The 26,648-nt window shown below is 50.1% G+C and overlaps 1 protein-coding gene and 1 pseudogene across 8 annotated transcripts in view; one reads left to right on the top strand and one right to left on the bottom strand.

The window, feature by feature from the left end:
- Nucleotides 1-9,625, top strand: part of BDH1 (3-hydroxybutyrate dehydrogenase 1) — a 33,305-nt gene extending 23,680 nt beyond the window's left edge. For 6 of the 7 annotated variants that reach the window (XM_081030331.1, XM_081030332.1, XM_081030336.1 and 3 more), the window contains 2 exons: nucleotides 5,663-5,815; nucleotides 7,180-9,282. In XM_081030331.1, the coding sequence (XP_080886457.1) occupies nucleotides 5,663-5,815; nucleotides 7,180-7,649 (623 nt within the window). In that variant the 3' untranslated portion in view covers nucleotides 7,650-9,282. Of the gene's footprint in view, nucleotides 1-5,662; nucleotides 5,816-7,179 lie in introns of all 7 variants that reach the window. The other variant, XM_081030330.1, reaches the window with a different exon arrangement.
- An 8,938-nt stretch (nucleotides 9,626-18,563) lies between these two features.
- Nucleotides 18,564-19,268, bottom strand: LOC308510099 (ferritin light chain-like; annotated as a pseudogene). The gene has a single exon. The product of its transcript is annotated as a ferritin light chain-like (transcript).
- Nucleotides 19,269-26,648: the final 7,380 nt, after the last annotated feature.

Here is a 26,648-nt window from a genome sequence, read left to right as displayed (position 1 = left end):
TGTCTGGGGGCGGGGGGTGTCTGGACGGGAGATCAGGAGTCCAGGGTTGGACGTGAGACTAGGAGTGGGGGAGATGCAAGCAGGGACTCCTGGGAAACATGAGCAATTAGGGCCCAGAGAAGGGGAAGAGATAACTGTCAGGGAAGTTAGGTACACTGCCCCAGAAGCTAAAGGGACAGAAAGTTTGGGGGATGGTAGCCAACAGGGTCACATGCTACAGAAAATCCCCATGATGTAAGGACTCCAATGTCCTCCGAGTTCAGCCCCTGGAAGACCTTGGTGGGAGAGGCTGTTGTACAACCGAGGGGAGGGGATGCCCTTCAAGCAGAACACAGTGTGATGGTGCCGCCTGGCCCGGGGAAGCCAGTCCAGTCCACTCCCTGCATCTCTGGCATTTACCTTTGAGCTTCCTGCCATCCCAGGCAGAAAGGGTGTGCCTCATGCAGCTCTGCTTTCCCACAGAATGGGGTGCGGGCAGCTCTCCTGAGTGGCAGCTTCAGTGGCTGGCAGGCAGGAGGGAAGGGGGTGGGGCGGCCGGGGCCTGTGCTGGGCCCTCTGCTGAGCGTTTATCAGGTAGAGATGCTGTCATCCTCAGCGGCCACCTCAGAAGCTCCTGCGCTGTGCAGCTATCAGAGAAGCTGTTGCTCTGGCTGCCAGCCTGTCACTAAGGAGTCACCTTGTCAGCCCACTGCCACCCCCTCCCCCACAGCAGGCCATTGCCAGGCCTGTGAATTCCGGAACATCTGTTTAGTAATTAACAGGCAGACCAGGGCTCTTGTTCCATTAAGAAAAGTCAGGATGGGTCCCACTGGGATGATTACCAGCCTGCTTCACCCCCTTCCTGGTGCTAAATCCCCCTCCACCCCAGGGCCGGCCCTGGCAGCTGGGATGTTGCCTTCATAAACTACCAGGCAGGAAAACAGCTGCAGTCAGCACCATAAAGCCACTTCATTACAGCCTGTGGGTTTGGGGGGATTTAAAATGCCTGTGGAAAGCAATCTCATTGTAGTTCTGAGCACAGAATGGGGCTGCAACAGGGCTGGGGGCTGCTTGGCTCCCTGGTTCTTGTACCCTGCCAGCAAGGCAGAACCGCTCCGTTCCCTGGACTGGTCTGACCTGTTAGCCTAACTGGCAAGGCGGAGTGAACCCCGAGGCACTAGGGGAAGGCACTCAACACCCCTGCCCTTGGATGGTGCTCAAACCCCAGCCCAGTACCACCCTTGATGTGTTAACCTTTTCCTGATGCTTTTTTCTCATGATGTATTCTGGCGAGGGTTGATAAACCACTCACCATGACCTTAGTTATCCAATACTTCATTTTTTGGAAAAATATCTGAAGGTTTTTAGGTCTGCAAAAGAAAATAAATCTGTTTGATATGTGGTTGTGCAGGTCTCCCCTTGCCCTCCCCTGCCTTCCTCCCTGAGGTCCCGCCCCTTCCCCGGGCTGTCTTTGCCTGGTAAAGCAGCTGGAATTCTGCCCTTCTCTGCCTGTGCTGTCTTTGAACTCCAGCTGGCGCCCTCCCAGAGCTTTCCAACTATTTCTAAGCGAATGGCCGCTTCTCACTCAATTCCCAGGCAGGAAGCTCCCAGGAGAGAAGTTCAGGGTACATTTTGATCGCAAGTTTGGTCCGTTTCACCCTGGTTCTGTGGAGCAGTTGCTGCCAAAGCCAGGGGAGCCAGCCACAGGGGGTGAGATGAAGAGGATTGTCTGATTAGAGCAGGTGAGCCATCTGCCACCAGCCCTTTTCTCCCCAGTGGACTGGACACCTGGGGTCTGTGACCAGCACTCCCCACTTCTACCCCAGGGAAAGGTCGAGTGAGTGGCCAACTGACAGACTGTGGGCATTCGTCTGAGCTTGAAACTACTTCTCTTACAGTCAGTAAACATTTACTGAGTACTTGCTGTGTAGTTGGTAGTGTACTGAGCACCAGAAGGAGGAGTTTGCAGTTGGACACGACCAAATGGAAGTTGGTGGCTTTATGGCAGGACCTGTGAGGAACCATTATAGCACTGGGGACATTATGCCATGAGCAGGGAAGACCCTACTACGTATCTGGGACACCCTCGGGCTGGGAGTGAGAAGACTGGATTCACTCTGAGCTTCACCTCTTACTAGAATTGTGACCTTTGGATTGCACCTTCACTTATGTGGGCCTCAGCTTGCCCATGTGTGAAGTGGGAGAGGTGCTTTGACAGCCGTGTAATGCTCACCTGGATCTAACTGCTGAAGGAGCAAGGATAGTATTTCAACAAAAAGCTGCTCTCAGGATGAGGGGTGGGGATGTTGAGCAGATACCAGAAATGCAGAGACAAGAGGGGCTGCCATGTTAGAGGAGTGGCAGGCTGTCCAGGCTTCAAGAAGGCAGAGTACCTGAGCAGGAGTGGGTGAGAAACCTGGAAAAGGTGGCTTCACATACCCCTTTAAGGAAGGGAACCATTGGGCAGAAAGTAACTGACTGAGGAGACTCTGGCTAAGGATGGAGGCGGAGGAGACAGCCTGAGACAGGGAGACCTGGGAGAGCGTGTCCAGTAATACAGGAGGGAGGTAACGAGGACCCAAACTAATGCTGTGGAAACAGGAAAGAAAACACCCATTCTAGAGATATTGCAAAGAAAGACAACAGCAGCACAGGGTTAGCATGAGGCTTTGTCCTCACACTGACCTGGGTTCAAATTCCGTTCTGTCTGCTTGTTAGCTGGGTGACATTGAGCAAGGCACTTAACCTCTCTGAGCCTCATCCAGATATGGGACAATTTAATATCTACTTTATAGGTTGGTTGTGAGGATCAGGTGAATTAATAGATGTAAAATGTTTGGTTCAGGGCCTAGCAGATGTCCTTTTGATCTTATCAGTAATGTTAACAGAACTCATTAGAAGGGAGAGAAGTGAAGGAGCTGGGGAGTCAACAAAGAAAGTGAAACTATTAACATGGAGGAGGGCAGGGTTGGGCAGCTGGGAACTTGATGTGTTGGTGTGGTTAGGGTGAGTTGGGGACCTGTGGGACATGCAGGTAAAAGTGACCATCAGGAGGAGACTGGGGTTAGGAGAGAGTCATAACTGCGAGGGGTACATGGAAACCCTCACACAGAGGTGGCAGTGGGGGGGCCTGCTGCAGGAGCACAGCTCTCATCCATTTACTACTGACCAAATCCGCCAAGCTATCATCCAGGGGCAGTGTGTTTTCATAGGCCAAGTTCAATTAAACTTTCCTGGATGTCAGTGTCAGATGTAATTAATTTGTAAATAGAAAATGCATGTATTTTAAGTGGTGTGATACTGTCCCATATGAATCAAACACAAAACACCTGGAAAGTTCCATGAACATAAGGAAAATGAGGCTGCCTAAACACTGAGTATAATTTGAAAGAAGGTGGACATTGGAGGACACCTGTATCTAGTGGGGCAGGTAGAAGAAAGGTGGTAGGGAGGGTGGAGGAGATGCTCAGGTATTAATAATGCCGGGGGAGGGGTGAGCGCCAGGAGCCATGAGTGGTGCTCCGATTTGGCGAAGTTGAGGCGAGAGAAGACCGGCAGCATCCTTAGCATGTGCTCTCTAGATACCCTGGAGCCCCGCTAGGGCTGGGACCGAGTGATAGGGAAATGGGAAACTGGAAAGTGGAGCTTGTGTTCTCAGAAGCCTGGCTGCAGAGGGAAGGGAAGCACACGGTAGCATGGTTAAGAGAAGATTCTTTAGGATGTGGACACATGGTGTTTGAATTCACCCAGCAAACCTTTATTAAGCACCTCGTGTGCTTAACGTCGAAGGGAAGGAGACGGAGCAATGGAAGAGATGAAGTTGCATAAAAGAGAGAGGATTGATAGCTTCCCATCTGGAAGGTGGAGGGTGAAGTGTCAGCCTTGGCAAGTGGCTAGAGGCCTTCTGGGAAGAAGAGAGGGGAATGGCTGTGGGAAGTCTGCAGCAGTGGGGAAGGGGAGGGGTGGCAGCTGTGGCGGGTTGTAACGCCTGCAGCAATGCAAGGTCACCAGTGAGCTGAGAGCTGAGGCTTCAGTTTGGGGAGTGGGAGAGCTTCACGAGCACTTTGTTAACCAGCAATTTCCTTTCCCTAATAAATGTCCTTAATTTTCCATAATTGAAGGAGAAGGCATCAGAGGTCAGTTGACAAAGCTTTAATTTGGGTATCATCGAAGGGAAGCAGCTAGAGACCAATTATCGTGTTTCCCCGAAACTAAGACCTAGCTAGACCATTAGCTCTAATGTGTCTTTTGGAGCAAAAATTAACATAAGACCTGGTATTATGTTATACCCAGTATTTTATATTATGTTATGTTATGTTTTATTATATTTATTATATTATAAAGACCCGGTCTTATACTAAAATAAGACCAGGTCTTATATTAATTTTTGCTCCAAAAAACGCATTAGAGCCGATGGTCCGGCTAGGTCTTATTTTCAGAGAAACACGGTACTGTGTCATTTATACAAACTCCATGATTAACTCAGAAAGCAAGCAGGACCAGAGTTCCCATGGGCAAGGGGACAGCCCCCAGGAGGGCAGCCCTGCCCTGAGGCTGCAATTTGGAAAGGAGCACAGGGCTTTCAAGGCCACAGGAGACTAAACCCTGAGGGAAGAGGCAGGGCCCCACTCTGTTCTGCGGCTCCAGCCCATCCAGTCCTTACACCCCAAAAAACAACTCAAAAAGGGCTCTGCAAAACATGGCTGCCTCTTTATTGGCATTTCCCCGTTTAGCTCTGCTTCTGACTTCCTGGGCACAACGAAGCCAGTCCTTTCCCCTGAGGGCCTCCATATCCCTCCATATGTGAGATTAGTACTCAGACTAAGTGGACTCTAAGGAGCCTTCCAGCACCAACATTCTGTGTCTGTAAAAGCCAGCTGTCCCTTTGCTGGTCTTGCTGGAAACAGTCAACCCAAGTGTACTTGGAGAGTGTACATTTGCTCCAATCCCGTACTCAGTCCCGGGGGACCACACAGGGCTGAGAGGTGGTCTCTATTTGCAAAGACCAGGTATATATACACATATATATATACCAGACCATATATATATATGATGTTTATGAACAGGGTCACATGATAACAAGCAGCAATGCATGTTCAGAGAAGAGAGAGGTCAGAGCATGGAGTATTGTTAGGTGGGTCTCGGGGTGGAGCAGGACAGGGGAGGGGGTCCAACCCGAGATCGAGGCTTGGCTGAGCCTCTAACTTGCTGTGTGCCTTTCGGCACTGGGTCCCCCTTCTGGTCCTCCAGAGAGGGCTTGGCCTGAAAGACTCCTGAGATTCTCTTGGCTTCTGGTAAGAAGGAGGAAGCAAGTGAATGCTCAGAGGCAGGGATGAATACACTGGTGCCTGGGTGCAGTGGGTGGTGATGAGACTGGCAGGAACAGAGTGGAAGTGAGTAAGGTGAGGGGGACTCCAGGCCGGGGCGCTGGCAGGGCTGGGTCATGATGGGCCCAGACACTCGATTAAGGCAGAATGAAGATAAGGACTAGACAATCTAGGCTTAAGGGAAGGTCACAGCCAGCACTTTAGGCCTCTCAATCACCTATTATTCTTGGCAACTCCTTGAGTAAGAAGCTGGCAAGTCCTGGGGTAAAGGGATGAAAGTAGGGAGGGGAGTGGCCTGCAGGCTGATGGGTGATGGAGCCCACGTGGTGACCTCCATTCTGTCCCCTCCTGTCCAGGCATGTGGGGCCTGGTTAACAACGCGGGCATCTCAACATTTGGGGAGGTGGAGTTCACCAGCATGGAGACCTACAAGGAGGTGGCAGAAGTGAACCTCTGGGGCACAGTGCGGATGACAAAATCCTTTCTCCCCCTCATCCGAAGGGCCAAAGGTGAGTTGGAAAGGGGCCTTCCTCCTGCCCCCCCATCTGCCCCACCTTTTTATTTTTGCTCAGAATGGAAATAGGTCTCAGCAGAGCCAACATCCATGGCCACAGTCCAGGGAGGCTGGGCACATGACTCCCGGGGGCCATGCTGGGCCTGTGGGTGCTGGTGAGTGGGGGTGCGGTGGCCGGCGGGGCGGAAACAGAAGTATGGTTTGCAGAAAGTAAAGCAGGTAAGAGGTCAGCCGTCTGTGCAGCAAAGGCTAAACTATTACAGGTTCCTACTCTGGGAATTGAATCTAAAGAAATAACCACCCTTGTGTACAGAGCTCTGTGTACATATCACGGTATCAGCAGGGGTGTGGTTAAGTTAATTTTGGTAAATCCGTTCTATGGGTTACTCTGCATAGCTGACAAATGAGATCCTTGTGGCAGTAAGTTAAAAAAAAAAAAAGGAATAATCAAGATTAGAAATTAGGAAAACAGACAAAAGACCCAAACCATGTTAGGTAGCACATATATGCAAACCACCTAAGTAGTCATTGACACACATTTTTCTCCCTAAAACAGCAAACAATTATGGCAAAAAGGGGAAGATCCATATGACCTCTCCCAAGTTCCCAGAAATAACACGATGAACCCAGAGAGCATTGTAGACTTTAGAAGAAAACCTCAACCCTTCAGCAACTTAGAGGTTTCTGAAAGGTGCCCACAGTGCCCAGGATGTGGCTGTGCCTTCACTTTCTGGGTGCACAACCAGGGCAAGCAGATCTCTGCTCTGCCTGGCTGTCTGGATGGGCTTCCCCTCTACCCACCACCCCCAGGGCTGGGAGAAGCTGTGGTAGCTGTTAGCACCCCCAAGCTGGGCCTGTGGGAGGGCCTCTGTAGTCACCACTCTCTCCCAGTGCCCCAGACACTGCCCACATGTTCTCGCCCTGAAATCAAGTTCAGAACTCTGCCCTACCCCTGCCCGCTTGCAGACAGGGTGCTGCCAGATGATTAGAGTTTGGGGTAAAAATGCAGTGGGAGAATGTGGACGAGACACAGCTTAGTTGTGTGCTGTGCATTAGACTGTGTCCTCCTGGTATGCAGGCCTGCTTCTCACTCCTTCTTCCTCCCCTGTCCTGCCTGGCACAACTGCTTACCCAGGAAATATTGGGGACGCCGATGCTGATGGGTGGGCCTGAGCTGGCCTTGACTACCAATGAGAAGGCTAGCTGACCCTGGGTGGTTCAGAAGGCTGGGCCCCAGTCTGGCAGGAAGTAAAACAAGTCCGGGGCCAGGAGGCCAGGTTCTAGCCAGGCTTCTGAGGCCCCAGGCCCTGTGCCCCAGACAGAGCCTCCTGAGCAGGGCCTTGCTTTCTTCCTCCATAGGCCGCGTTGTCAACATCAGCAGCATGCTGGGCCGCATGGCCAACCCAGCCCGCTCCCCGTATTGCATCACCAAGTTTGGGGTGGAGGCTTTCTCTGATTGCCTGCGCTATGAGATGCACCCTCTTGGCGTGAAGGTCAGTGTGGTGGAACCTGGCAACTTCATTGCTGCCACCAGCCTGTACACCCCCGAGCGCATCCAGGCCATCGCCAACAAGATGTGGGACGAGCTGCCTGAGGTGGTGCGCAAGGACTATGGCAGGAAGTACTTTGATGAGAAGATCGCCACCATGGAGACCTACTGCAACAGTGGCTCCACGGACACGTCCCCCGTCATCAACGCTGTCACCCACGCCCTGACGGCTGCCACCCCCTACACCCGCTACCACCCCATGGATTACTACTGGTGGCTGCGAATGCAGGTCATGACTCATCTGCCCGGAGCAATCTCTGACAGGATCTACATACAGTGAAGAGTTTCCAGCTGGCCTCTGTGGGAAGCCCTGGTGGGCAGGAAGAGGGTGAGGGAGGAAGGAGGTCACCTCTTGATAACCCACTTGTGGATTATATACCATCCCACGGAAGACCGCCTACCGGTGTTAACATTAAGCAGAGGGAGCAGCCCAGCCCAACCTGTGTGCAGTGAGTGGCTCGGGCCTTCTCATTCGGGGTGCGGGGTGGTGCACAGACCCCGACACCTCAGGGCAAACATGGTGCAGCTGTCTTTCTGGAATTGATTTCATGCAAAGATTTTGAGGAAACATCTCTATATTAAAAACAGATTTATTATAAAATAGAATCCAAATCCTTTACATTTTAAGCCAAAACATCAATTCAAAAAATTTATCTCCTTTGATCCTTAATCCAGCTTCATGGGTAAAGATATTTTTTTTTCTTTTGTGCACAATTTGCAACCCAAAGAGGATACGTGAATAATCCTTTTATTGCTTATAAATGGCTCGAGTCGTGTGTTCCTGCCACTGCTGTAGAAACACTTTATGTTTTATATTCCATCCAGGGCTGCTCTGGAGACCCCTCAGAGCTCTGTGACATTGCCTGAGCCTTCTGTACCCTGTGTACCTCTTTGCATATCCATGGTGCTGGTGTGGCAATTCTGAACTGACCTGTGGATGGGGCTGGGGCATTCTGCATATTTCCATTTGAGATTTCTCCAACCTCTCCTAAGACTTAGGACAGATTTGTGGAGGTGCTCTTTGGCTAAGAGGGTGATTTGGTTCTGGTTTGTGTCTGCTTAGTTTTGCCTGAGGCGGGACGCTTGTTAATGGGGCGTCCTTGGCAAGAGTTGTGGTGCAAAGGCACACACCACCACCACCACCACCACTCCTGTTCTGTAGGGCTCACGATAGCCTTCGTTGATGGCTTGCCTTCATTGGTGGCTTGCATTCCTGCTGTGACCTTATTTTTAATTAAGAAGCCAGGTCACTGATAGGCAGAGTCTGTGTCACCACTTCTTGGGTTTGGATTTGAAGGTTGCCGTCCTTGAAATTGCCCAGGACCAAAATCTCTCCTCCGGGTGGCTGCAGGCCTAGGACAGGGTCCTGAGTGCCAGCCCCACAGATCAAACTATGTAGCACTTCTGTCCCTCCCTGGAAGGGCCAGGCTGCCGCCAGAGGGCGCCCTGCCGCCGCCGGAGCTGATGCGAGCTTCCGCCCAAGCCTGAGGTCTCTCAAAGGGTGCCTGACTCCCCACCTTGGAAACCGTCTGGGCGCTAAGACACAAGGCCCTTTAGAGACAGCGTTTCTGCTGCTCTAGTAGCTGCCTGGCTTAAACGTGGAGCCTGGTGCTAGAAGGCATACAGTAGGAAACTGGGCCGCTGGAACTGGCCAAGGGGCTCAGGCAGTGCCAAGGAAAAGGGGGGGGGACCTCACAAGGAGTAAATTTATCCTATCTTTTTGGCCTTTGTTTCCTCTCTTCAGTAAGGGGTGCCCTGTACCAGCTCCCTTCGCAGGGTGAGGCTGAAAGGGCCTGCGGAGATGACCGGTGGGCAGGCAGGGCTGAACCCTCCCCCTTCTGCCCCCCCAGGGCCCAGAGAAGGACATTTGATGGCCATCGTGTTTACATAACAATAATATCCTTTTGTATCACAGAGTTTGCCTTTCAGAATCACATTTTTACATCTTGGGAGATTTTGTTGTCATGCTTAATTTTATCAAAGGAAAATGAATGCAACACTTGTTACTTGTGTGCATGGATAGCTGGGAACAAGCAAGAAGGGGACATGGTCACTCACTATGGACCAGAACCAGTAGTAAATTAAACACCGGAGAAGTTGCACCCAAGTCTGCTGCGGTCTCCAGATGTAAGACAGGGTTGCTAGGCTGTCCTACAGGCTGCCCTGATTTTTCATTTTTATCCCGGTGATTGAAAAGCCTAGAGTATCTCCCCTCCAGATAATGTCAATGCTAATTAAAACCTCACATTTACCGCCCAGGGTGCAGAGTCTAGTTTTGATCCTTATAAGAGCCAGCTGAGGTGGGCAGAACAGAGGTTGTTTTTCCCATTTTATAGATGACATAACTGAAACCCAAGAGGGGAAGTGACTCATCTAGCATCACAGTAGATCTGGGCAGACCCAGTGCCAGTGTGGAAGTCTCCTGAGTGCTGCTGTTCACCATCACCTCACCCTGTGGCCCCAACAGCCCTGGGAACTAGGTGGGTCAGGGTCACAAGGCAGCTAGACCCTCACTGCTTGTCTGTCGACAGAGAGCTGCTCCTTCTTATGGGGGTTAGGGGAGGGGGAGGCCTCCCAGAGGCTGCCACCAGCTCTCACTATCTAGTCCTGCTGGGAACACAGGCCCTGCCTTAGGTAGGAGCACTGTCTCCAATATCCGTCCCTTGGAATGATTTGCTGGTCAGTGAGGCTTGAGGATGCTTCCTGCAGTGCTGGCCTGGGCCCTCTGCTGTGTGTTCCTATCTCCCAAGCAGCAGGGACTCGTCAGTAGGGCCCTGGGCCAGGAACCAAGCATTCCTGGTCTCATTTGATCTTCTCCAGGGCTTGTGAGGTAGGGAGAGAGTCCAGCACCTACTGCCAGTGCCTCTCTACCACCCCTGTGGTGTGACCTTCAGCAGGCGGCTCTCAGTCCAGGCCCTCAGTGCCTCAGGCAAGAGGAGGGGAAGCGTGCTGGCAAAGCCCAGGGCTGGGAGGGGATCAGGCGAGGCTCAGCTTGCACCTGGGACTTAGCCAGGTAGTACTTCTGTGTGGGGGACCTATGGTCTACTGCCTTTAGCTGGCACCAACCCTCTGGTGATGGCTGGAGGCTGGGTGAGGGCTCTTTTGCAAGATGCTCCTGGCAGTGCCTTGTTATAGAGCACATGAAGCGCTTAACATGCCACTTGGGGCCAAGAGGCCTGTAAGCAGGTGACAGGCCGGCCTGGCCCTGCCTGCGGCAAAATGCTGGGGCTGTGCCTCTGCGGCCCACAAAGACTCCCTATTTGTGAGGCCTGTTCAGTTCCTGTATGTCAGACAGGGCCCGGCTCTGCAAAGCTGTGCAAATGTCTTCTGGTACCGGTGCAGATATGAGCAAGCCCAGGCTCCCCGGCTCCGGTGGCACCAGGCTCAGGCTGCCAGGTAACAAGCAGGCACATCTGTATACTCTGGGCACATTACACAGTCAGTCCACCCCTTCCTCTCCCCTGATTCTCAAAGCGGCCCTGGCAGGTAGGCAGGGTGGGGTTAGTATTTCATTTTACACGTAAGGAAATAGACTACCGCAAGACTTGGGGATAGAGCCGGGCAGCCAAGCCAGATCTAACCTCCAGGCCGGAGTTAGTGATGCATGAAAAGCAGGGCAGATGGCACCAGGATATAAAATGAGGAGGGGAAATGCCTCAGTTATGTAACAGTGAGAAAAGTCTGTAAGCATGTGCACAGTGACAACCAGAGAGTGCTGCACATGAGCCAGCTCCTGCTTCTCTCCCCTGTTTCGACTCTGGGTGCCACTAGAGAGTGTGCTGGCGGCACCCACCAGTGGCCCTCAAGTAGGAAATCTGCCTTGACTGGGCTAACACCACCCCCATCAGGGGCATTTCTGAGGGCATGCTCTAGCAACTCCGAAACCCAAACCTTGAACAGAGAGAGCTGGCCTCGGAGGGCTTAAGGATTATATGCGTGTGAGCTCGAGAATCCCTCGGTGAGAAGACGGAACAAGGAGGGCTGTGAGGCTCTGTGCTCTGTGCTCTGGTGGAGGCCGAACAAACCCAGAGCATCATAGGCCTTCCCAGTGTGTGTAGGCACTGAAGAAGGTGCTTTTCGAGAGGTGACTTCAGAGGTACGGGATGAGCATCTGCTGGGCCAGGGACCAGGGACCAGGGCTGGGGATTAGGGCACGGAGAGGGTGCCAGGACCCCCAGAACCTCAGAGAAGGAAAGGGAACTCATGCCAACCTCAGGCCTGACACTCGGCTTCCTGGGAGCTGACCAGGCCTTGAAGCCATACAGTGACGGAGAACTCATACTTCCTGAGAGGGCATTTCCTTAGTGAGGGAAAATTTATCCAAAGACTGAGCTGAAATCTACCACTTCTAACTTAACTCTTTTGGCACTTGGCTGTGACCCAGAACCACACAGAACAATTTATTTTTTTCTGTTATTTATTTTTTTCAATATTATTTTATATTAATTTCAGGTATACAGCATATGATTAGACATTTATATAATTTAAGAAGTGATCTCCCTGACTAGTTTAGTACCCACCTGGCACTATACATAGTTATTACCATATCATTGACTGTGTTCCCTATGCTTTACTTTACATCCCCATGACTATTTTGTAACTGCCAGTTTGTACGCCTTAATACTTCACCTTTTTCATCCTACGCCCAAACCCCTCCCATCTATCACCCCAATAAATCTAGTACCCATCCGACACCATACTTAGTTATTACAATATTATTGACTATATTCCTTATGCTATGCCCTACATCCCTATAACTACTGCATAACAACCAATTTTTTTTTAAAGATTTTATTGGGGGAAAGGGAACAGGACTTTATTGGGGAACAGTGTGTACTTCCAGGACTTTTTTCCAAGTCAAGTTGTTGTCCTTTCAGTCTTAGTTGTGGAGGGCGCAGCTCAGCTCCAGGTCCAGTTGCCATTGTTAGTTGCAGGGGGCGCAGCCCACCATCCCTTGCGGGAGTCGAACCGGCAACCTTGTGGTTGAGAGGACGCTCCAACCAACTGAGCCATCCGGGAGCTCAGTGGCAGCTCAGCTCAAGGTGCCGTGTTCAATCTTAGTTGTAGGGGGCATAGCCCACCATCCCTTGCGGGACTCGAGGAATTGAACCGGCAACCTTGTGGTTGAGAGCCCACTGGCCCATGTGGGAATCGAACTGGCAACCTTTGGAGTTAGGAGCATGGAGCTCTAACCGCCTGAGCCAGTGGGCCGGCCGTAACAACCAATTTGTACTTCTTAATCCCCTCCCCTTTTTTCACTCACACCCCTAACTCCCCTCCCATCTGGCAACCATCAAAATGTTCTCTGATCAATGAGTCTGTTTTTGTTTTGTTTGTTTGTTTGTTCTGTTCTTTAGTTTCACATATAAGCGAAATCACACTGCATCTGTCTTTCTCTATCTGACATGCTCCCCTCAATACAATACTCTCCAGGTCTATCCATGCCGCTGGAGATGGCAAGAACCTATTCCCTTCCCTGGCCGAGTGATATTCCGTTGTATATACGTGTCACCTTCTCTTTATTAATTCTTCTGTCGATGGACATTCAGGCTGCCTCCACATCTTGACCACTGTAAACAATGCTGCAATGAATATATGGATGAGTATGTCCCCTCGAAGTAGCATTTTGGGTTTCTTTGGATGACTACTCTGAAGTGGGATTACTGGGTCCTTTTTTGTCTCTTGTTATAGCCTTTGTTTTAAAATCTATTTTATCTGGTATATGTATTGCTACCACAGATTTTTTTTTTCCATTTTCATGAAATATCTTTTTCCATTCCTTTACTTTCCATCTGTGTATGTCTTTCAATCTGAAATTAGTCTCTTGTAGGCAGCATATGCAAGTGTTTTGTTTTCTTATCCATTCAGCCCTGCTATGTCTTTTGATTGGACCATTTAATCCATTTACATTGAAGGTAATTGTTGATAGATATGTAGTCATTGCCATTTTATTATTCATAATTTTGATCTTTTTTCTTTTTTTTATCTTGAAATCCCTCTAACAATCTTTGTAATACTGGTTTGGTGATGATGAACTCTTTTAGCTTTTCCTTGTCTGGGAAGCTCTTTATCTGTCCTTCAATTTTAAATGATAGCCTTGCTGGATAGAGTAACCTTGGTTGTAGGTCGTTCTTTTCATCACGTTGACTATTTTGTGTGTGTTCCTTCTGGCCTGCAAATTTCCTGTTGAGAAATCACCTGACAACCTTATGGGAGCTCTCTTATAAGTTACTAGTTGCCTTTCTCTTGCTGCTTTTAGGATTCTCTTTGTCTTTAACCTTTGCCATTTTAATTATAATGTGTCTTGGTGTGGGCCTGTTTGGGTTAATCTTGTTTGGGACTCTTTGTGCTTTCTGGCCTTGTAAGTCTATCTCCTTCTCCAAGTTAGGAAAGTTTTCAGTCATTATTTCTTCAAATAGGTTCTCAATCCCTTGCTTTCTCTTCTCTTCTGGTGCCCCTATGATGAGAATGTTGTTATGCTTGATGTTGTCCCAGAGGCCTCTTAAACTATCCTCATTTTTTAAAAAATTCTTTTTTTCTTTTCACTGTTCCAGTTGGGTGTTTTCTGCGACCTTTTCTTTCAAATTATTAATTCGATTCCCTGCTTCATATAGTCTGCTGGTGATTCCTTCTAGTGCATTCTTCATTTCAGTTATTGTATCCTTCACTTCTGACTGATTCTTTTCATGGTTTCTATGTCCCTTTTTATGCTTGCTATCTCTTTGTTGAAGTTCTCACTAAGCTCCTTGAGCATCCTTCTAACCACTGTTTTGAACTCTGTGTCTGATAGGTTGCTTGCTTCCATTTCATTTAGGTTTTTTTCCTGGAGTTTTCTCCTTTTCTTTCATTTGGGATGTATTTCTTGGTTTCCCCATTTTGGCTGCTTCTCTGTGTTTGTTTCCATGTATTAGGTAGGTTTTTTATGTCTCCCAGTCTTGGCCAGGTGGCCTAAGTATTATATGACCTGTGGGGTCCTGGCACAGTCTCCCTGAGCAACTGCTCTGGGTTCTTCAGGAGTGTCCCTCGTGTGCCCTCCTGTTATAGTTAAGCCTTGATTGTTACTGGCACATCAGTAGGTGGTATTGACCCTCACGCTGACTGGCTGTGGCATTTGGCCACATCCATAGCTTATGGGCTGCTGTGCGGGAGGTTTACCCCACTGAGTGGGATTCGCCCCAGCAGGCTCTGGTACCTGTTGAGACCACCCTTTGTGTGTGCCACTTGTGGGGCTAATTGGGCCATGCTCTGCTGTGGTCTGAGGCCAACTTCCAAGTATGTTGATTCTCACACCTCTTGTGAGGGGCTCCAGTTAGGCCCAGGTCACTCACTGCGTGTGATTGGCTGGGGACTACCTGGTAGGAGCTACAAAAAGATCCACAGTTGTTCTCTGCCTGTTCTAAACCTGGAGGTGTGTGGGAGACGCCATGCTGCCAACTGAGGATGTCTGTCACCAGTACTGGGCCTGGGGTAGCTCTGTAAAAAGCCAGGACATCCCGAGGCTGGCTGCACCTGCTGGCTCACTTAAGGTCCTGCCGCTGATAAAACCTTGTTTGGTATGCAAGTTGGGTGAGGCAGAATCTCAGGTAGTCACTACAGTGGGAAGAACTGTGGTCACCAGTTTAATGTAAATTCTGATTTGGTGCCAGTGCTGAGCCTGGAGCTACTCAGCAAAAGTCTCACACTGAGGCCAGTTGCCGCTCACCTGGGGCCCACATATTCTGACAGTTTTCCAAGAAGAATGCAATGCGGGTGGGGCTGGCTGCTCATGAGAAAGTGCCTCTGGTGTTGAGGAAATTGGGTGGGGTGGGGTCTCAGTGAGTCAGCAGAGTGGAGCAGTGGAGCTCACCAGGCCAATCAGATTCAGATTTGCCCGTAAGTGTAGGGGGTGGGCTCAACGCAGGAAAGATGACACACCATTTCCTGCTGCCGGCTACACGGGAGCAGGACCCCACACAGGGAAAATGGCAGTGGTCCTTCAGTGGTCCTTACTCGAAGCCACACACATCAGTCTGCCCTGCATATGTCTCCAACATCCCCGTGTCACCGTCCCTCTGCTGGAGCCCAAGGTGAGTGCCTGTAAGCAAATGAGTCTGTGTGTGGGCCGTTTAAGAGGATGCCTGGGTTTTCTGCAGCCTATCTGTCTCACCTGGACTGTTGAAATTCCCACTGTTTTTCATAGCCAAATTTTGTGGGGGCTCCTCTTCTCGGCATATACTCGGCAATACTCTGGGCTGGGGAAGTCAGTGTGGGGCTGGGGTCCCTAGTTCCTCTGTGGGGAACCTCTGTGGTCGAGATATCCCTCCTGATTCTCACCCACCACATGCAGGTTTGGGGCCCATTCTGCACCTCTGCCCCTCATATCAGACTTGGCATGACTTCTTTATATCCTTAGTTATAAAACTTCTGTATAACTGGTGTGTCTGTTGTGTTCAGCTAGACTTCAGATGGTCTCCAGGTTGATTGTTCTATAATTTAGTTGTAATTTTAATGTGTTCATGGAAGGAACCAGGCACAGTGTTTACTCCACCATCTTGGATCTCTTCCCACACAGAACAATTTAAATCTAGTCAACTAACCCACTGGTATTTGGAAATGGCTGAGTCAAGTTCAAGAGTCCAGGTCCTTCATTAGCAAGGTTTCCACACTCCATACTGTCTGAACAGAAAGTTTCAGCTGTGGTTATCCCAACCCTCACTCTTGCTGACACACACCAGATTGAATGGCCACCTGAGTCCCCTCAAGCAGCCAAGAACTTTGAGACAGGCTTTAATACATTTGGGGAGATGCTCACCACTTCTCACATACATGTGCCCCTGCACAAATAAGTGTGTTCACACCTGCCTTTCATCTGATCCTCATAAACAGCTTATGAGTTAGGCAGGCCCAATTCCCATTCTACAGATATGGACTGAACCCCAGGAAGGTGAAGCAATTTGCCCGAGATCACAGAGCCAAAAAGTGGGACAGCCAAGATAGAAACCCATGCCTGGCTTCCATCCCTGGGGCTTCTTCCTTTGCCCCCAGGCTACCACCGTCTCCTGATCAGGGACCTTGAGCTGGGCTGGACTCTGCTCAGTCCGAGGCTGGCCATGTACTCTGTGAAGGAGTGATGGGTGGGAAACACTAAACTCAATGTTCTCCTAGCCGACAGTTTTGCAGAGAGCAGCACTGAAGGGAGGTTGAGGCTTTCCTGTGTTTCACTACAGGTGTGTCTGTTGTGTCTGTGGGATTTACCGATGGCCTGGGCACTAATGGAGGGCCTGAGGTAGAGAGAGCAGGGCTAGGAAGTATTCCGGGGCTGTGGCCGAGGACTGTCCTGGCCTCAGCATGGATGGGACATGTGTTAGAGGAGAGAGTGTAAATGTGACCAACCTCAGGGGATGCTGGGGCCCAGAAACACTGTGCTGCTCTCTCGGTGAGACTTAATTACTCTATAAAATGTGAGGCTGCTTCCACTTATCAAGTTATAGATGAGCTTAATTACAGCTTCCTGAGTAACCACACTGGGCTCTTCAGAAACAGCAGTGCTCTTCTCAGCTTCAGCGGCAGCGCACCTCCCTGCCCTCTGTTGCAGGATGAACTCCCCTTCGTTCCCAGGGTGTCAGTGCTGCTAAACTCTGCTTGCAGACAACGAGAGTGAACTTGGCGGACTGCACTGGGCACTCTCCTCTCCTGACCACCGCCTGTCTGGGCCACTCTCAGCCAGTGAGCGTCTGCTGGGGCAACGGCTGTGTGTTCCATTACTGAGTTGTTTACTCTGCTGGGGCCTCTCTCTCTCCTCCTTATGTTGTGTACTGGCCAAAGGTGTATAAAGTGGTGTGGGACTTGCCATAAGAAGCAAAGAACATGGTGCTAGATGAGAAAACACACACTTTATGGAGACTCAAGGACACTTTCAAGGAAACAGGGTAAAGAGCAGCAGGCCACTAGGGACTGGTGAAAGTTCTGTGACGTTATAAAGGGCATCGTGAACTTCCCTGCAGGTTGGCAGGATCAACAGACTTGTTCCAATGGGAGAAAGTGGCAGAAGGCACGGTGTGGTTTCAGAGGCCTTGATGGAGTGGAGGAGCCACTGCTGATGATCCAAGTGCCCTTAGGGTCGTCACATTCAGACATGCGTCCATGTTTAGTACCATCTGCTCCCTCTCCTTCTACCCCTTTTATCATTTGAGTCTCTTCTTTAGAGACTATACTGGACGTGGGGTGTCCAATGACAGGCAGCCCACTGCCCTCCCAGAGCTCACTGTCTAGCCCAGGAAGCCAGAAACTGTAACTCAGGGTGACAGGTGCCATAATTTGAGGGAGAAAGTGAAATGCTTTATTCTACCAGACAGGGAAAGAAGTACAGCTATTTTCAATCTATACACCTACTTTATCTTCATCCTTGCCCAGCCTTGGAGCCCTAGGGTGAAGCAGATGTGAGGGGTTATGAATGGGCAGGGGCTTTCCCTGCTTGGGGAGTCCCCTGAGTTTCTCAAAGGAAAAGTAAAAAGGGAGTGTCCCTGGAAAAGCACTGCTGGGCCTTGCCCAGATGCCAACAACACGAGGCGGCCAAGCATACTTACAGAATGACAGGGTGAGGGCTTCTGTGCCACGTGGGGCTGGGAACGTGGTCTGGAGGCTGAAGGTAGAACCTGACCAGATTCTCAGGCTGAGTGCCGTCATGGGAGAGTGGATGTCACCACAAGGAAGGTCACAAATTAGAGTTTTCAGCTTTGGGGATTATTTTCTGTGAGGTTAGGTGTACAACAAAAGAATATGATAGGACACAAAAGACGCTTTTTGATCTCTTATTTTCCTGCAGCAGAGAAAGAAGGGGCAAACCTAGAGGCCCCTGAATGGTCAGCCCCTGGGGGAGGGAGCCCACTGAGGATGCCTGTTAGAGTTGGAAGGACCTCACAGACGTTGGAGGAATGGGAAAGAAACGGGGCTTGCTGGAAATTTCGTTCTGGGTTGGGTAGAAAGAACACAAGTTTTGGAGCCATGTAGACCTGACATTGAATTTGATTGTATAATGCTGTCAAGTAATCTAGTCTCTTGCGGCCTCAGTCCCCCACCCCCTTTTTTACCCCTGCAAAATGCTTTATTGTTTCAATTTAGTCCATGGGATGGAAGACGGCTCCAGGGTGGTTAGAAGGCTGCCTAGTGGTTGCAGGGAGAGACTCAGGCAGGAGCCCGACACCAGGGGGACCCCTCAATGGCCTCTGGGCTCCAAAGGCTCCCAGTCATGCTTAAGGGTAAGACTTTCAAAGAGATACTCGCCCAGCCCAGCCTGGGGCCGACCAGCCTGCAGAGGTTAGTCAGGTGGTCGCCCATCTTCTTGTTGAGTTTCACCTCCTTACCTAGGAAGTGGCTCTTCAAGAAGTCACAGAGGTGGGGATCTGTGCAGGCAGAACCCAGGGCATACAGATCCAAAAGGGCCCGGTTCAGGTTTTTCTCCATGACTGTGGCAGCTTCCATGGCACCCTGAGTTTTACCCCACTTATCTTGGGAAGGCTTCTGCAGGTCCTGGAAGAGGGTGCTGCTGCCACACTGGTTTTGCATCTTCAAGAGACACTTGGTGCCCTCGCACTTCTCCTCAGCCTATTCATGGAAGAAGTGGCCCATGCCCTCCAGAGCCACCTCATTGAGGTCGAAATAGAAGCCTCGAGAGAGGTAGGTGTAGGAGGCCCACAGAGCAGGCTGATCAGCTGGTCGACAGTGGCCTCCACTTTGGTGGAATAATTCTGACAAACTTGGGAGCACATGGTTGCTTGGCAATGAAGAGTTAAGCTCAAAAAACAGTGTTGGCTGGTCTCAGAGGCCGAGGCTGGCCGAGAAGGTTCTGAAGGTTGCAACTGGAAGAGTCTGGAAGGTGGTCAGAGGCTGGAAGAAGGAGCATCCCTGGGTCTGCTCTACCCAAACACTGTTGAAGCAAGAGACAGATCCAGGGGACTGCCAAGGTCCTTTGTCTGAAACGAAGATAATCACACGTGTAATGTAGATTAGGTGAGTGTGTAAGCTCCCTAGCCTAGTACCTTAGTACCTGGCACAAGGAAAGGGACTCAGGAGGCAACCTGACCAGTCAGCATAACAGGGTCTAAACAAGTCTCCCATTCCCACCCCACCTGACCTTCCTGAGATACTTTAGTCCAAGGGTGTTCCAGAGGCAGAAACAGAAATTGAGAAACACTTGAGATTGAACCACAGCATGCAGAGGCTGCCTTCCTGCTTGCCCTGCTCCTTACAGGGATCTGTGACAGAGGAGGGAGTTTCCTCTTCCCTGTGCCCCTTTCTGACTGCTAAACGCAGAGCAAACTCTACAGCCTCTCATCACCTCTTTGCCTGAAGGGGACGCAAGGTGAATTAAGGAATTATTGCCAGAAGAGCTTCAGCCTGAAAGGCCAGACAAGAAGTGCATCCCAGGCAGAGAAGTGGGTATTTTGTGAACCACAAACCCTTGACACTGTCCAGGAGATAAGACTACTCATTCCGCTTAGGGGACAGGGTGGGCCATTTCCTCGCCCTGCTGTCTGTGTTTGGGCTCTTCTCATTACCTCTCAGTTATGTCTTTGCCAGGCCCGCCTTCCTTCCTGACTTTTCTCCTTGGGCTTCCAAGGATTGAGGATTAATCACGCTGCAGGGAATTTGCGGTAAGATTTGATTCCCAGCTTTGAGGGGTTGCCAGCCAGGCATGGCAGGTGGGTTGTGCACCAATCTATGGAAGCTAACCGTCTCTTGGGGACAGCCTGTGCTACAGTGGATGTACAACTATTTGTGGAAGCCCAGGGAAGGAAGGAGGGATTTCTGATGAGGCAGATTCCAGATGCCTCCTGAAAGAGGTCATGTTTCAGTGGAACCCTGACAAGTGAAGAGCATTTTGACAGGTAGAAACAGGAGGCAGGGCACTTGGCAGGGCATTTCACACTGAAGGGAACAACAAGCGACAGGCCCAGCATCCGACAAGGACAGAATTCTTGAAGGGAAAGTGCAATATTTTTGAGAGGCTTGAAGACCTCTGGCCCCTGGGATAAGGGTGGTAGAAGGGGTTGGGGTGAGATCTCAGACGGCACTGTTCAGACAGACCTGGCCCTCATAAACAGATCACTCCAAGCTGGACCTCAAAAGCCATCCAGCTCTTGGTCCCCAAACTAACTGCACACGAATCTCCTCGGGGAACTGCTTAGAAAATAGAACCAGTGAGTCTGGAGTAGGTTCAAGAACCTTATGTGAGTGTGTGAAGAGGTGACTCTAAGGCACAGCCAGGAAAGGGACAGTGAAAGAAGGGATGCCTCAGCTGAATCAGTGACAGATTGGGGGCTAGAAGCTGGTGTCCTCCCCCTAGTCTGTGCTCTTCTACTGCACCCTCATGAGGGGAGACCTGGGGCATCTGTGACAGTGGACTTGCCTGGTCCTTTGTAGCTCTCAGCAGGGAAACTCCTGAAGCGGAAAGGGTCGCTTGTTTCAGAAGCCCCAGGATAGAGAGATACTAGTGAACTTTTCCTTCCCTAGTAGTTGGGGGCAGGTGTTCCTGAGTCCCTGGCAGAAGCCAGGTAGCCCCTGGAGTGGTGTTATTATTGGGAAAGAAGGGTGGAAGCTCCCAGTGCAGATTTGTCTGTTCAGTTTGGCATTTGGATTGTGCAATGGTTAGTGGCCCAGCCTCCCCATGATTTTTCAAGTGTGCATTCTGCTATGGGCAGTGCCATCATGCTGTGCCAAGCCCCTTGCTTTCTGTGCCACTCTGCCCCTTGCACTTCTGCTTTGCTCGCTGTCCTCTCTTTGGCCACAAGGGGGCAGTCAGCTGACTCTCCCGTATCCTTCTTGCCTTTAGAGTTGAGGCTGGGGAGGGTCCGGGGAAGCAGAACAGGACTTTCTTTGATCCATGGCAGAGGCCTGAGTCCTAGTTCCAGTTCCACATTCTCAGATCCAGACTGAGCCCATGGGGGTGGCTGAGAAGAAGCAGCACGCTCCCATTCCTGTTTTTCAGTGCTCAGGTATCTGGTCCCCACCTGCCTAGCTGGCCTGGACAAGCTAAAGGCTTGGGGCAAAGATTGCTATGGGTCTCGGATATCCATTCTCCCCTTCTGTAGAAATATATCCACCAATGTTTAGCTGGATACATGGCTGTCCATAATAAAGACTGTATTTCCCAGCTCCTCTTGCAGCTAGAGGTGATCAAGTGACAATGTTCTGGCCAATAGTATATAAGCAGACAATGTAGCACAACAGCTTTCAGGAACCTTCCTTAAGAGATAGCTTATAAGCACCCTTTGGTTCCTTCATCCTTTCATTCTACTGCCTAGAACTTGGATGCTGCCATCTTGGATCATGAGGTCAAAGCCACGTATGACATTACAAGATAGCGTCTGGATCCCAAACACTGGAGAACTACTTTCTACCCTTGACCACCCATCCAGATTTTATGTGAGAAGAAATAAACTTCTGTCTTTTCTATATTACCACTATTTGGGGATTATTTCTTTATGGGCCAACCAAAGCCTAACAAATGTAGGCCCCAGCTGGACAGAAGATGGGGAAGCCATTGCACATACATGGGGGCAAGAAGCTACATTTAATACTAACAGTCATGAACATTTATTGAGCACTTTCTACATGCTAGTATGTGTATTATCCCATTTGACCCTCCCAGTAATACTATGAGGCAAGATCTGCAATCCCAATTTTATAGATGATTAAACTAAAGCTTTGGTTTAAATACCTTGCCCACTCAGTCAGAAAGTGACAGAATTCACTCTCTTTAACAGCTGAGCACAAGCAGTGACTGTTCCTCAGAAAATGAGGAGGGATCTTCCCAAGCTGGTTGAGGCCTTCCTGACCTCACCTGGGCCACTGGGGACCGTGGCTCAGCTTAGATTGATAGGAGAGATTCACAAGGCTATGACTGCACTGAAATTGATTGTAAATCAGGTTGAGATCCTGGGCAACCCAAACTATAGTCCTTATCCCCCACATAAAATTCTTAGACTTCAAATATTTTTGAGGTCTATTTCCTCCACCCTCAAGAACATCCCCAGTGAGATCATACTCGTATGCTATGGTCTGAATGTTTGTGTCCCCCGCAAATCCATATGTTGAAATCCTGCCCCCTAACGATGATGGTATTAGGAGGTGGGGTCTTTGGGAGGTGCTTAAGTAATGAAGGTGTAGTCCTCAGGAATGGTGCCCTTATAGAAGAGGCTCCAGAGGGGCTCCCTAGTCCCTTCCAGCATGTGATGACACAGTGAAAGATGCCAGTTATGAATCAGGAAGAGGGCCCTCAGCATGCTGGTGCCCTGATCTTGGATCTCCAGCCTCCAGAATTGTGAGAAATAAGTTTCTGTTGTTTATAAGCCACCCAGGTAGTGGTATCTTGTTATAACAGCCTGAGCTAAGACACCATCTCCCGTTTAGTGGCTAAGAGGGCTTAAGACTCTTTTCCTTCCACCTCGTCCTCCTCCATTCTCCTCTTTACTCTCTCTCTTCCTTCTCCTCTCTTCTTCCTCTTACGCCCTCACTGCCCCTCCTCCTTTTCTGAGGATCGCAGAGGTTGTGCCAGAGGCTCCTTATATTATGTGCCCTCCCCCAAATGGGATTTTGTTTATCTTCAAAGATTTCCACAGAGGATCAACCTTAAAATGTTTAAGACATAAAGGACTCCACTAAACAGTCAGGAAACCTTGGTGTTACCTGCCTCTCTGCTACCAAGTTCCCTTGTCACTTGGGGAAGTCCCTTCTACGCTCTGGGGCTCACCCTTATCATCTTAAAATAATAATAATGATAATAATGACAACCATCCCTGACACACATTTTTTATTGTGACTTAGGCACAACATGTTCTAAGTGCATTCCATACATTAACTCACTTCATACAACAACCCTATGGAGACGGTACTATTACTCTTCGGGTTATAGATGAAGAACCTGGGACACAGGTTTTTAAGTTGCTCAGGTTAATGCACAACAAAGTGGAAAGGAGAACAATAGACTTGAAAGAGGACCTCAAGTTTGTGTTTAGTATCACAGTCTCTTATTTAAATGAGGTTTCAATGCCGTAAAAATGAAAGTGGGGGCCTTGGGTGGAATGAGGGTGGAGTCTAAGCTCTCACCCCGGGGCCTCCCTTGCAGTACGTTGGAGGCCTCTCTTTAGCTGTAGGACAGTGTGAAAGCCACAAAACTCTGGTCTCTAAAGGGCCCTCCCGTTGAAACATTCTGAGAGTCTCTCATGGGCAGGAGTCGCTGGGGCTGGGGAGGCCGTGAACAGACAGGATGTGCCCTCCGACTTTGGAATTCGGGTTTGATCAGAACATGTCTGCGAGTTCCCCTTCGTGATGATCAACCCTCCAAAATGGCCTGTCTGTTTTCTAGGTGAGCAAATATTCACCTAGAGAGCTGGGCCCAGGGGCCTTTTGCTGGACCTCAGCTGCTTTCAGAAAGCAATTCTGCTTCAACCTAGTGGCAATAGTCATCCCTAGAACAGAGAACTGGAGGCAGTGATGTCCCTCAGGCAGACCCACATCAGCCACTTGTCTTTCCTGGGCGGGTGGTGTACACGGACTAAGGACTCCCGGCGGCCTCCCTGGATCCCTTCCATCCCTGGGGAGTGCCTGTCCTCAGTCCTGTCCTCCATCTGGCTGGACCCCTCAGCTGCTCCAGAGTGGGCGGCAGTGGTGACTTGCCTGGCACAGGAAGCAGCACTTCCTGGTTGCCTGGGGAGCCCTGCCAGCTCCAAGCGTCTCCTCCTGACACTTCCCAATCCCCCCACCTTCCCTGCTTCCCAGCTGAGCGTCTGGAGTGCATTTCTTCCTCCTCAGCTGGGCTGCTGGGACAGACAAATAAGAGGGTGACCCCCTCCGCCAGCTCTGTACAAGCGACAGTGGAACCTTGCTTAAGTCTCTAACTCTCTTAGCGTGGGGACTTCAGTCCTGTCCGTCCTCTCCATTCAAACATCTCACCCATATCAACATGGTGGAGTAACTGTGGATACGACTCTGCCTATTCCCCACCCTGGGCTGTCAGCTTCCCATGGCAGGAAGCCAACCCAGGAGGACCACCAAAAGTCACTCTCTAGCTCATGACTCAGTCATGTACCCCGTGGCCATCGGTGGGAGACAGCTGGGACGCTTACGTGGTTGGGTTGATCTTCAGTTGGCCGTGGGCAAAGGCTGGCAGCTAGCTCTCTGAGGAGCAATGGGGAAGGCAAAACCATGGCAGCTGGAAGGAATTTCCTTTTCTCCAGTTGCTTCTGCTTTATTTCAGCAAGGCGCTCAGCCCTCAGAAACATCCTGCCAAACATTCTTGTTTTCAAAGGAGATAAGAGACCCTGCTCCCCTATAAGCTTTATTTATTACAACTGTGTCAATACATTGCCCCATTTACTACCTGATACCCCCTTTCTGAGCCTCCTTCCTCAAGATGTGTAAATAGCCTGGAAATGAAGGAAACTGCATTTTTCTTTGATGCTGCACTGAGCTGGAGATACCTATGCTGAGGGTTAGAGACCTCCATTGAAGGGTGGGTTTTTTGTTGTTGTTTTTGTAAATTGTTTGTTTTAACCACTGGTTTATTGTGGCATTGGCCACATTCCATCCCCTCTTTAAGCTTCATTTTCCCCATTTGTGCAATAAATGAGTAGTGCTTCCTGGAGTCTCAGTGATTCTTCAGAAGTAGCTGAAAAGGGGTCTGCTTTATCTTAAAGAAAGGGTTCTGCTAAAAAAAAAAAAAAAAGTTTGAAAACCACTGGCCTAGATGACCTTTCACCTGTGTCCTGGAATTGTCTGTTTAAGTCTCTAACTGAAAACTTTTCTTTCAGCTTAATCAGCTGAGTCTGGCTTGTCTTCTCTTGGCATCACAAGGCAAAAAGCCTGCTGCCCTGGGACAGCACCAAGTAGGGACAGGAATTAAATGATTCTTCTGAGCGCTCCTGCCTCCTGGGATTGCAAGTCTTTCTCTGCCCACCTTTCTCCCTCCCGATCCAGGCATCTTCTGTCTTCTTCACTTACAAGACAATGATAACAGCAAAGCCCTCCCTTGGTGGGCTCTCACTGGACACAGCAAACCTATAATGGAGGGAGGAAAGAATGATTTCCCCCACTTCACAAAAGAGAAAACAGGCTCAAAGAGATGAAGGAATCAATCCAGGTGACAAAGCAAGTTTTGGGCAGAATGGTGTAAGAATCCTGGCATCCTGATAACTTCAGGTGAACTGGACTCCTGCCAGCTGGGGAAATGGTTCTGAGAGGTATGATGGGTAAGAAGGAAAGATGCGCTCTGGCTGAGCTAAGCCAGCCTCTCGAACCTGCTCTAACAGTCAAAGCAGGCTGAGGCAGGAAAGCATGGGGCATGACTTGTCTTGGTCCCCTGGAGCCTTCTGAACACTTCTTAGGGCTCCTGAGCTAGGACACTTTAAGAGATGGACAAAAGGTCCTGGCAGGACCAGGTCAGAGGCAGAAGGACCCTGATCCTGTGACTCCTGGAATCCCCAACACATATGCACCTGGCAAGGAGAGGGGTCCTCATTCATGACAAGTTCCCTGGCTTAGTAGCGCTGTGTGAGCAGAAGGGCTCTCCCTGCCAGCCGGCCCATAAGGCTCTGAGAATCTCCCCCGAGCAGTGCTGGCAGCTTCTTTGCTTCCTCTACTGTATCCAAGACAGGCCCAGCACATCCTCAAGGGACCCTGGGTGGAAATCAGTATTCTAGTCTCATCGCTGGTATCTGTAATCCCTCCTACTTGGGCAGCACTTGGGGTTTACAAAACATATTTACACGAAAGGCCTGGGAGATAGGCAGGGTGGATAGCAGATTTACCCCCATTGTATAACCTGGATAAAATGGAGACTCAGGAAGGGGAGTGACTTGTCTAAAGTCACACATGGCATTGAAAGGCCCAGAACCGGAACTGGCTGCTACTGTGTCAGGCTGAGGGCCTTGCTGTGTCAATCCTGGCTTTCCTATGAGGCTTCCTAATCAGCTAAGGCTACAGAAGCTTCTCTAACAAAGATAAGAGTAGGGTATCCATCCTTATTTCTGGCATTTCCCCATGACAAGCTGCTGTTCTTACTATCAGAAAGGGAGGGCCCTGTTTGGGGACAAAAATCACTCAATTGACTTGGGAAATAAATATTTTCCATGCCCTCTCCTAGCCCCAGGCAGCCTAGGAGAATGCAGGGCAGGAGGCTGGGGCGTGATGTCCCACTCAACCACTGATTCTCTGGGGGACTTGGTCAGGAGAATGTTTCTTTTTGAGTCTCAGTTTCTTCTTCTGTAAGATGGGATAAAGGAATAGAATCAGTGTTCTCAAG

Source organism: Rhinolophus hipposideros (genome assembly GCF_964194185.1).
Source record: "Rhinolophus hipposideros genome assembly, chromosome: 2".
Lineage (NCBI taxonomy): Eukaryota > Metazoa > Chordata > Mammalia > Chiroptera > Rhinolophidae > Rhinolophus > Rhinolophus hipposideros.
The sequence above is the reverse complement of the archived record's forward strand: the minus strand, read 5'-3'. Positions and strand labels throughout refer to the sequence as shown.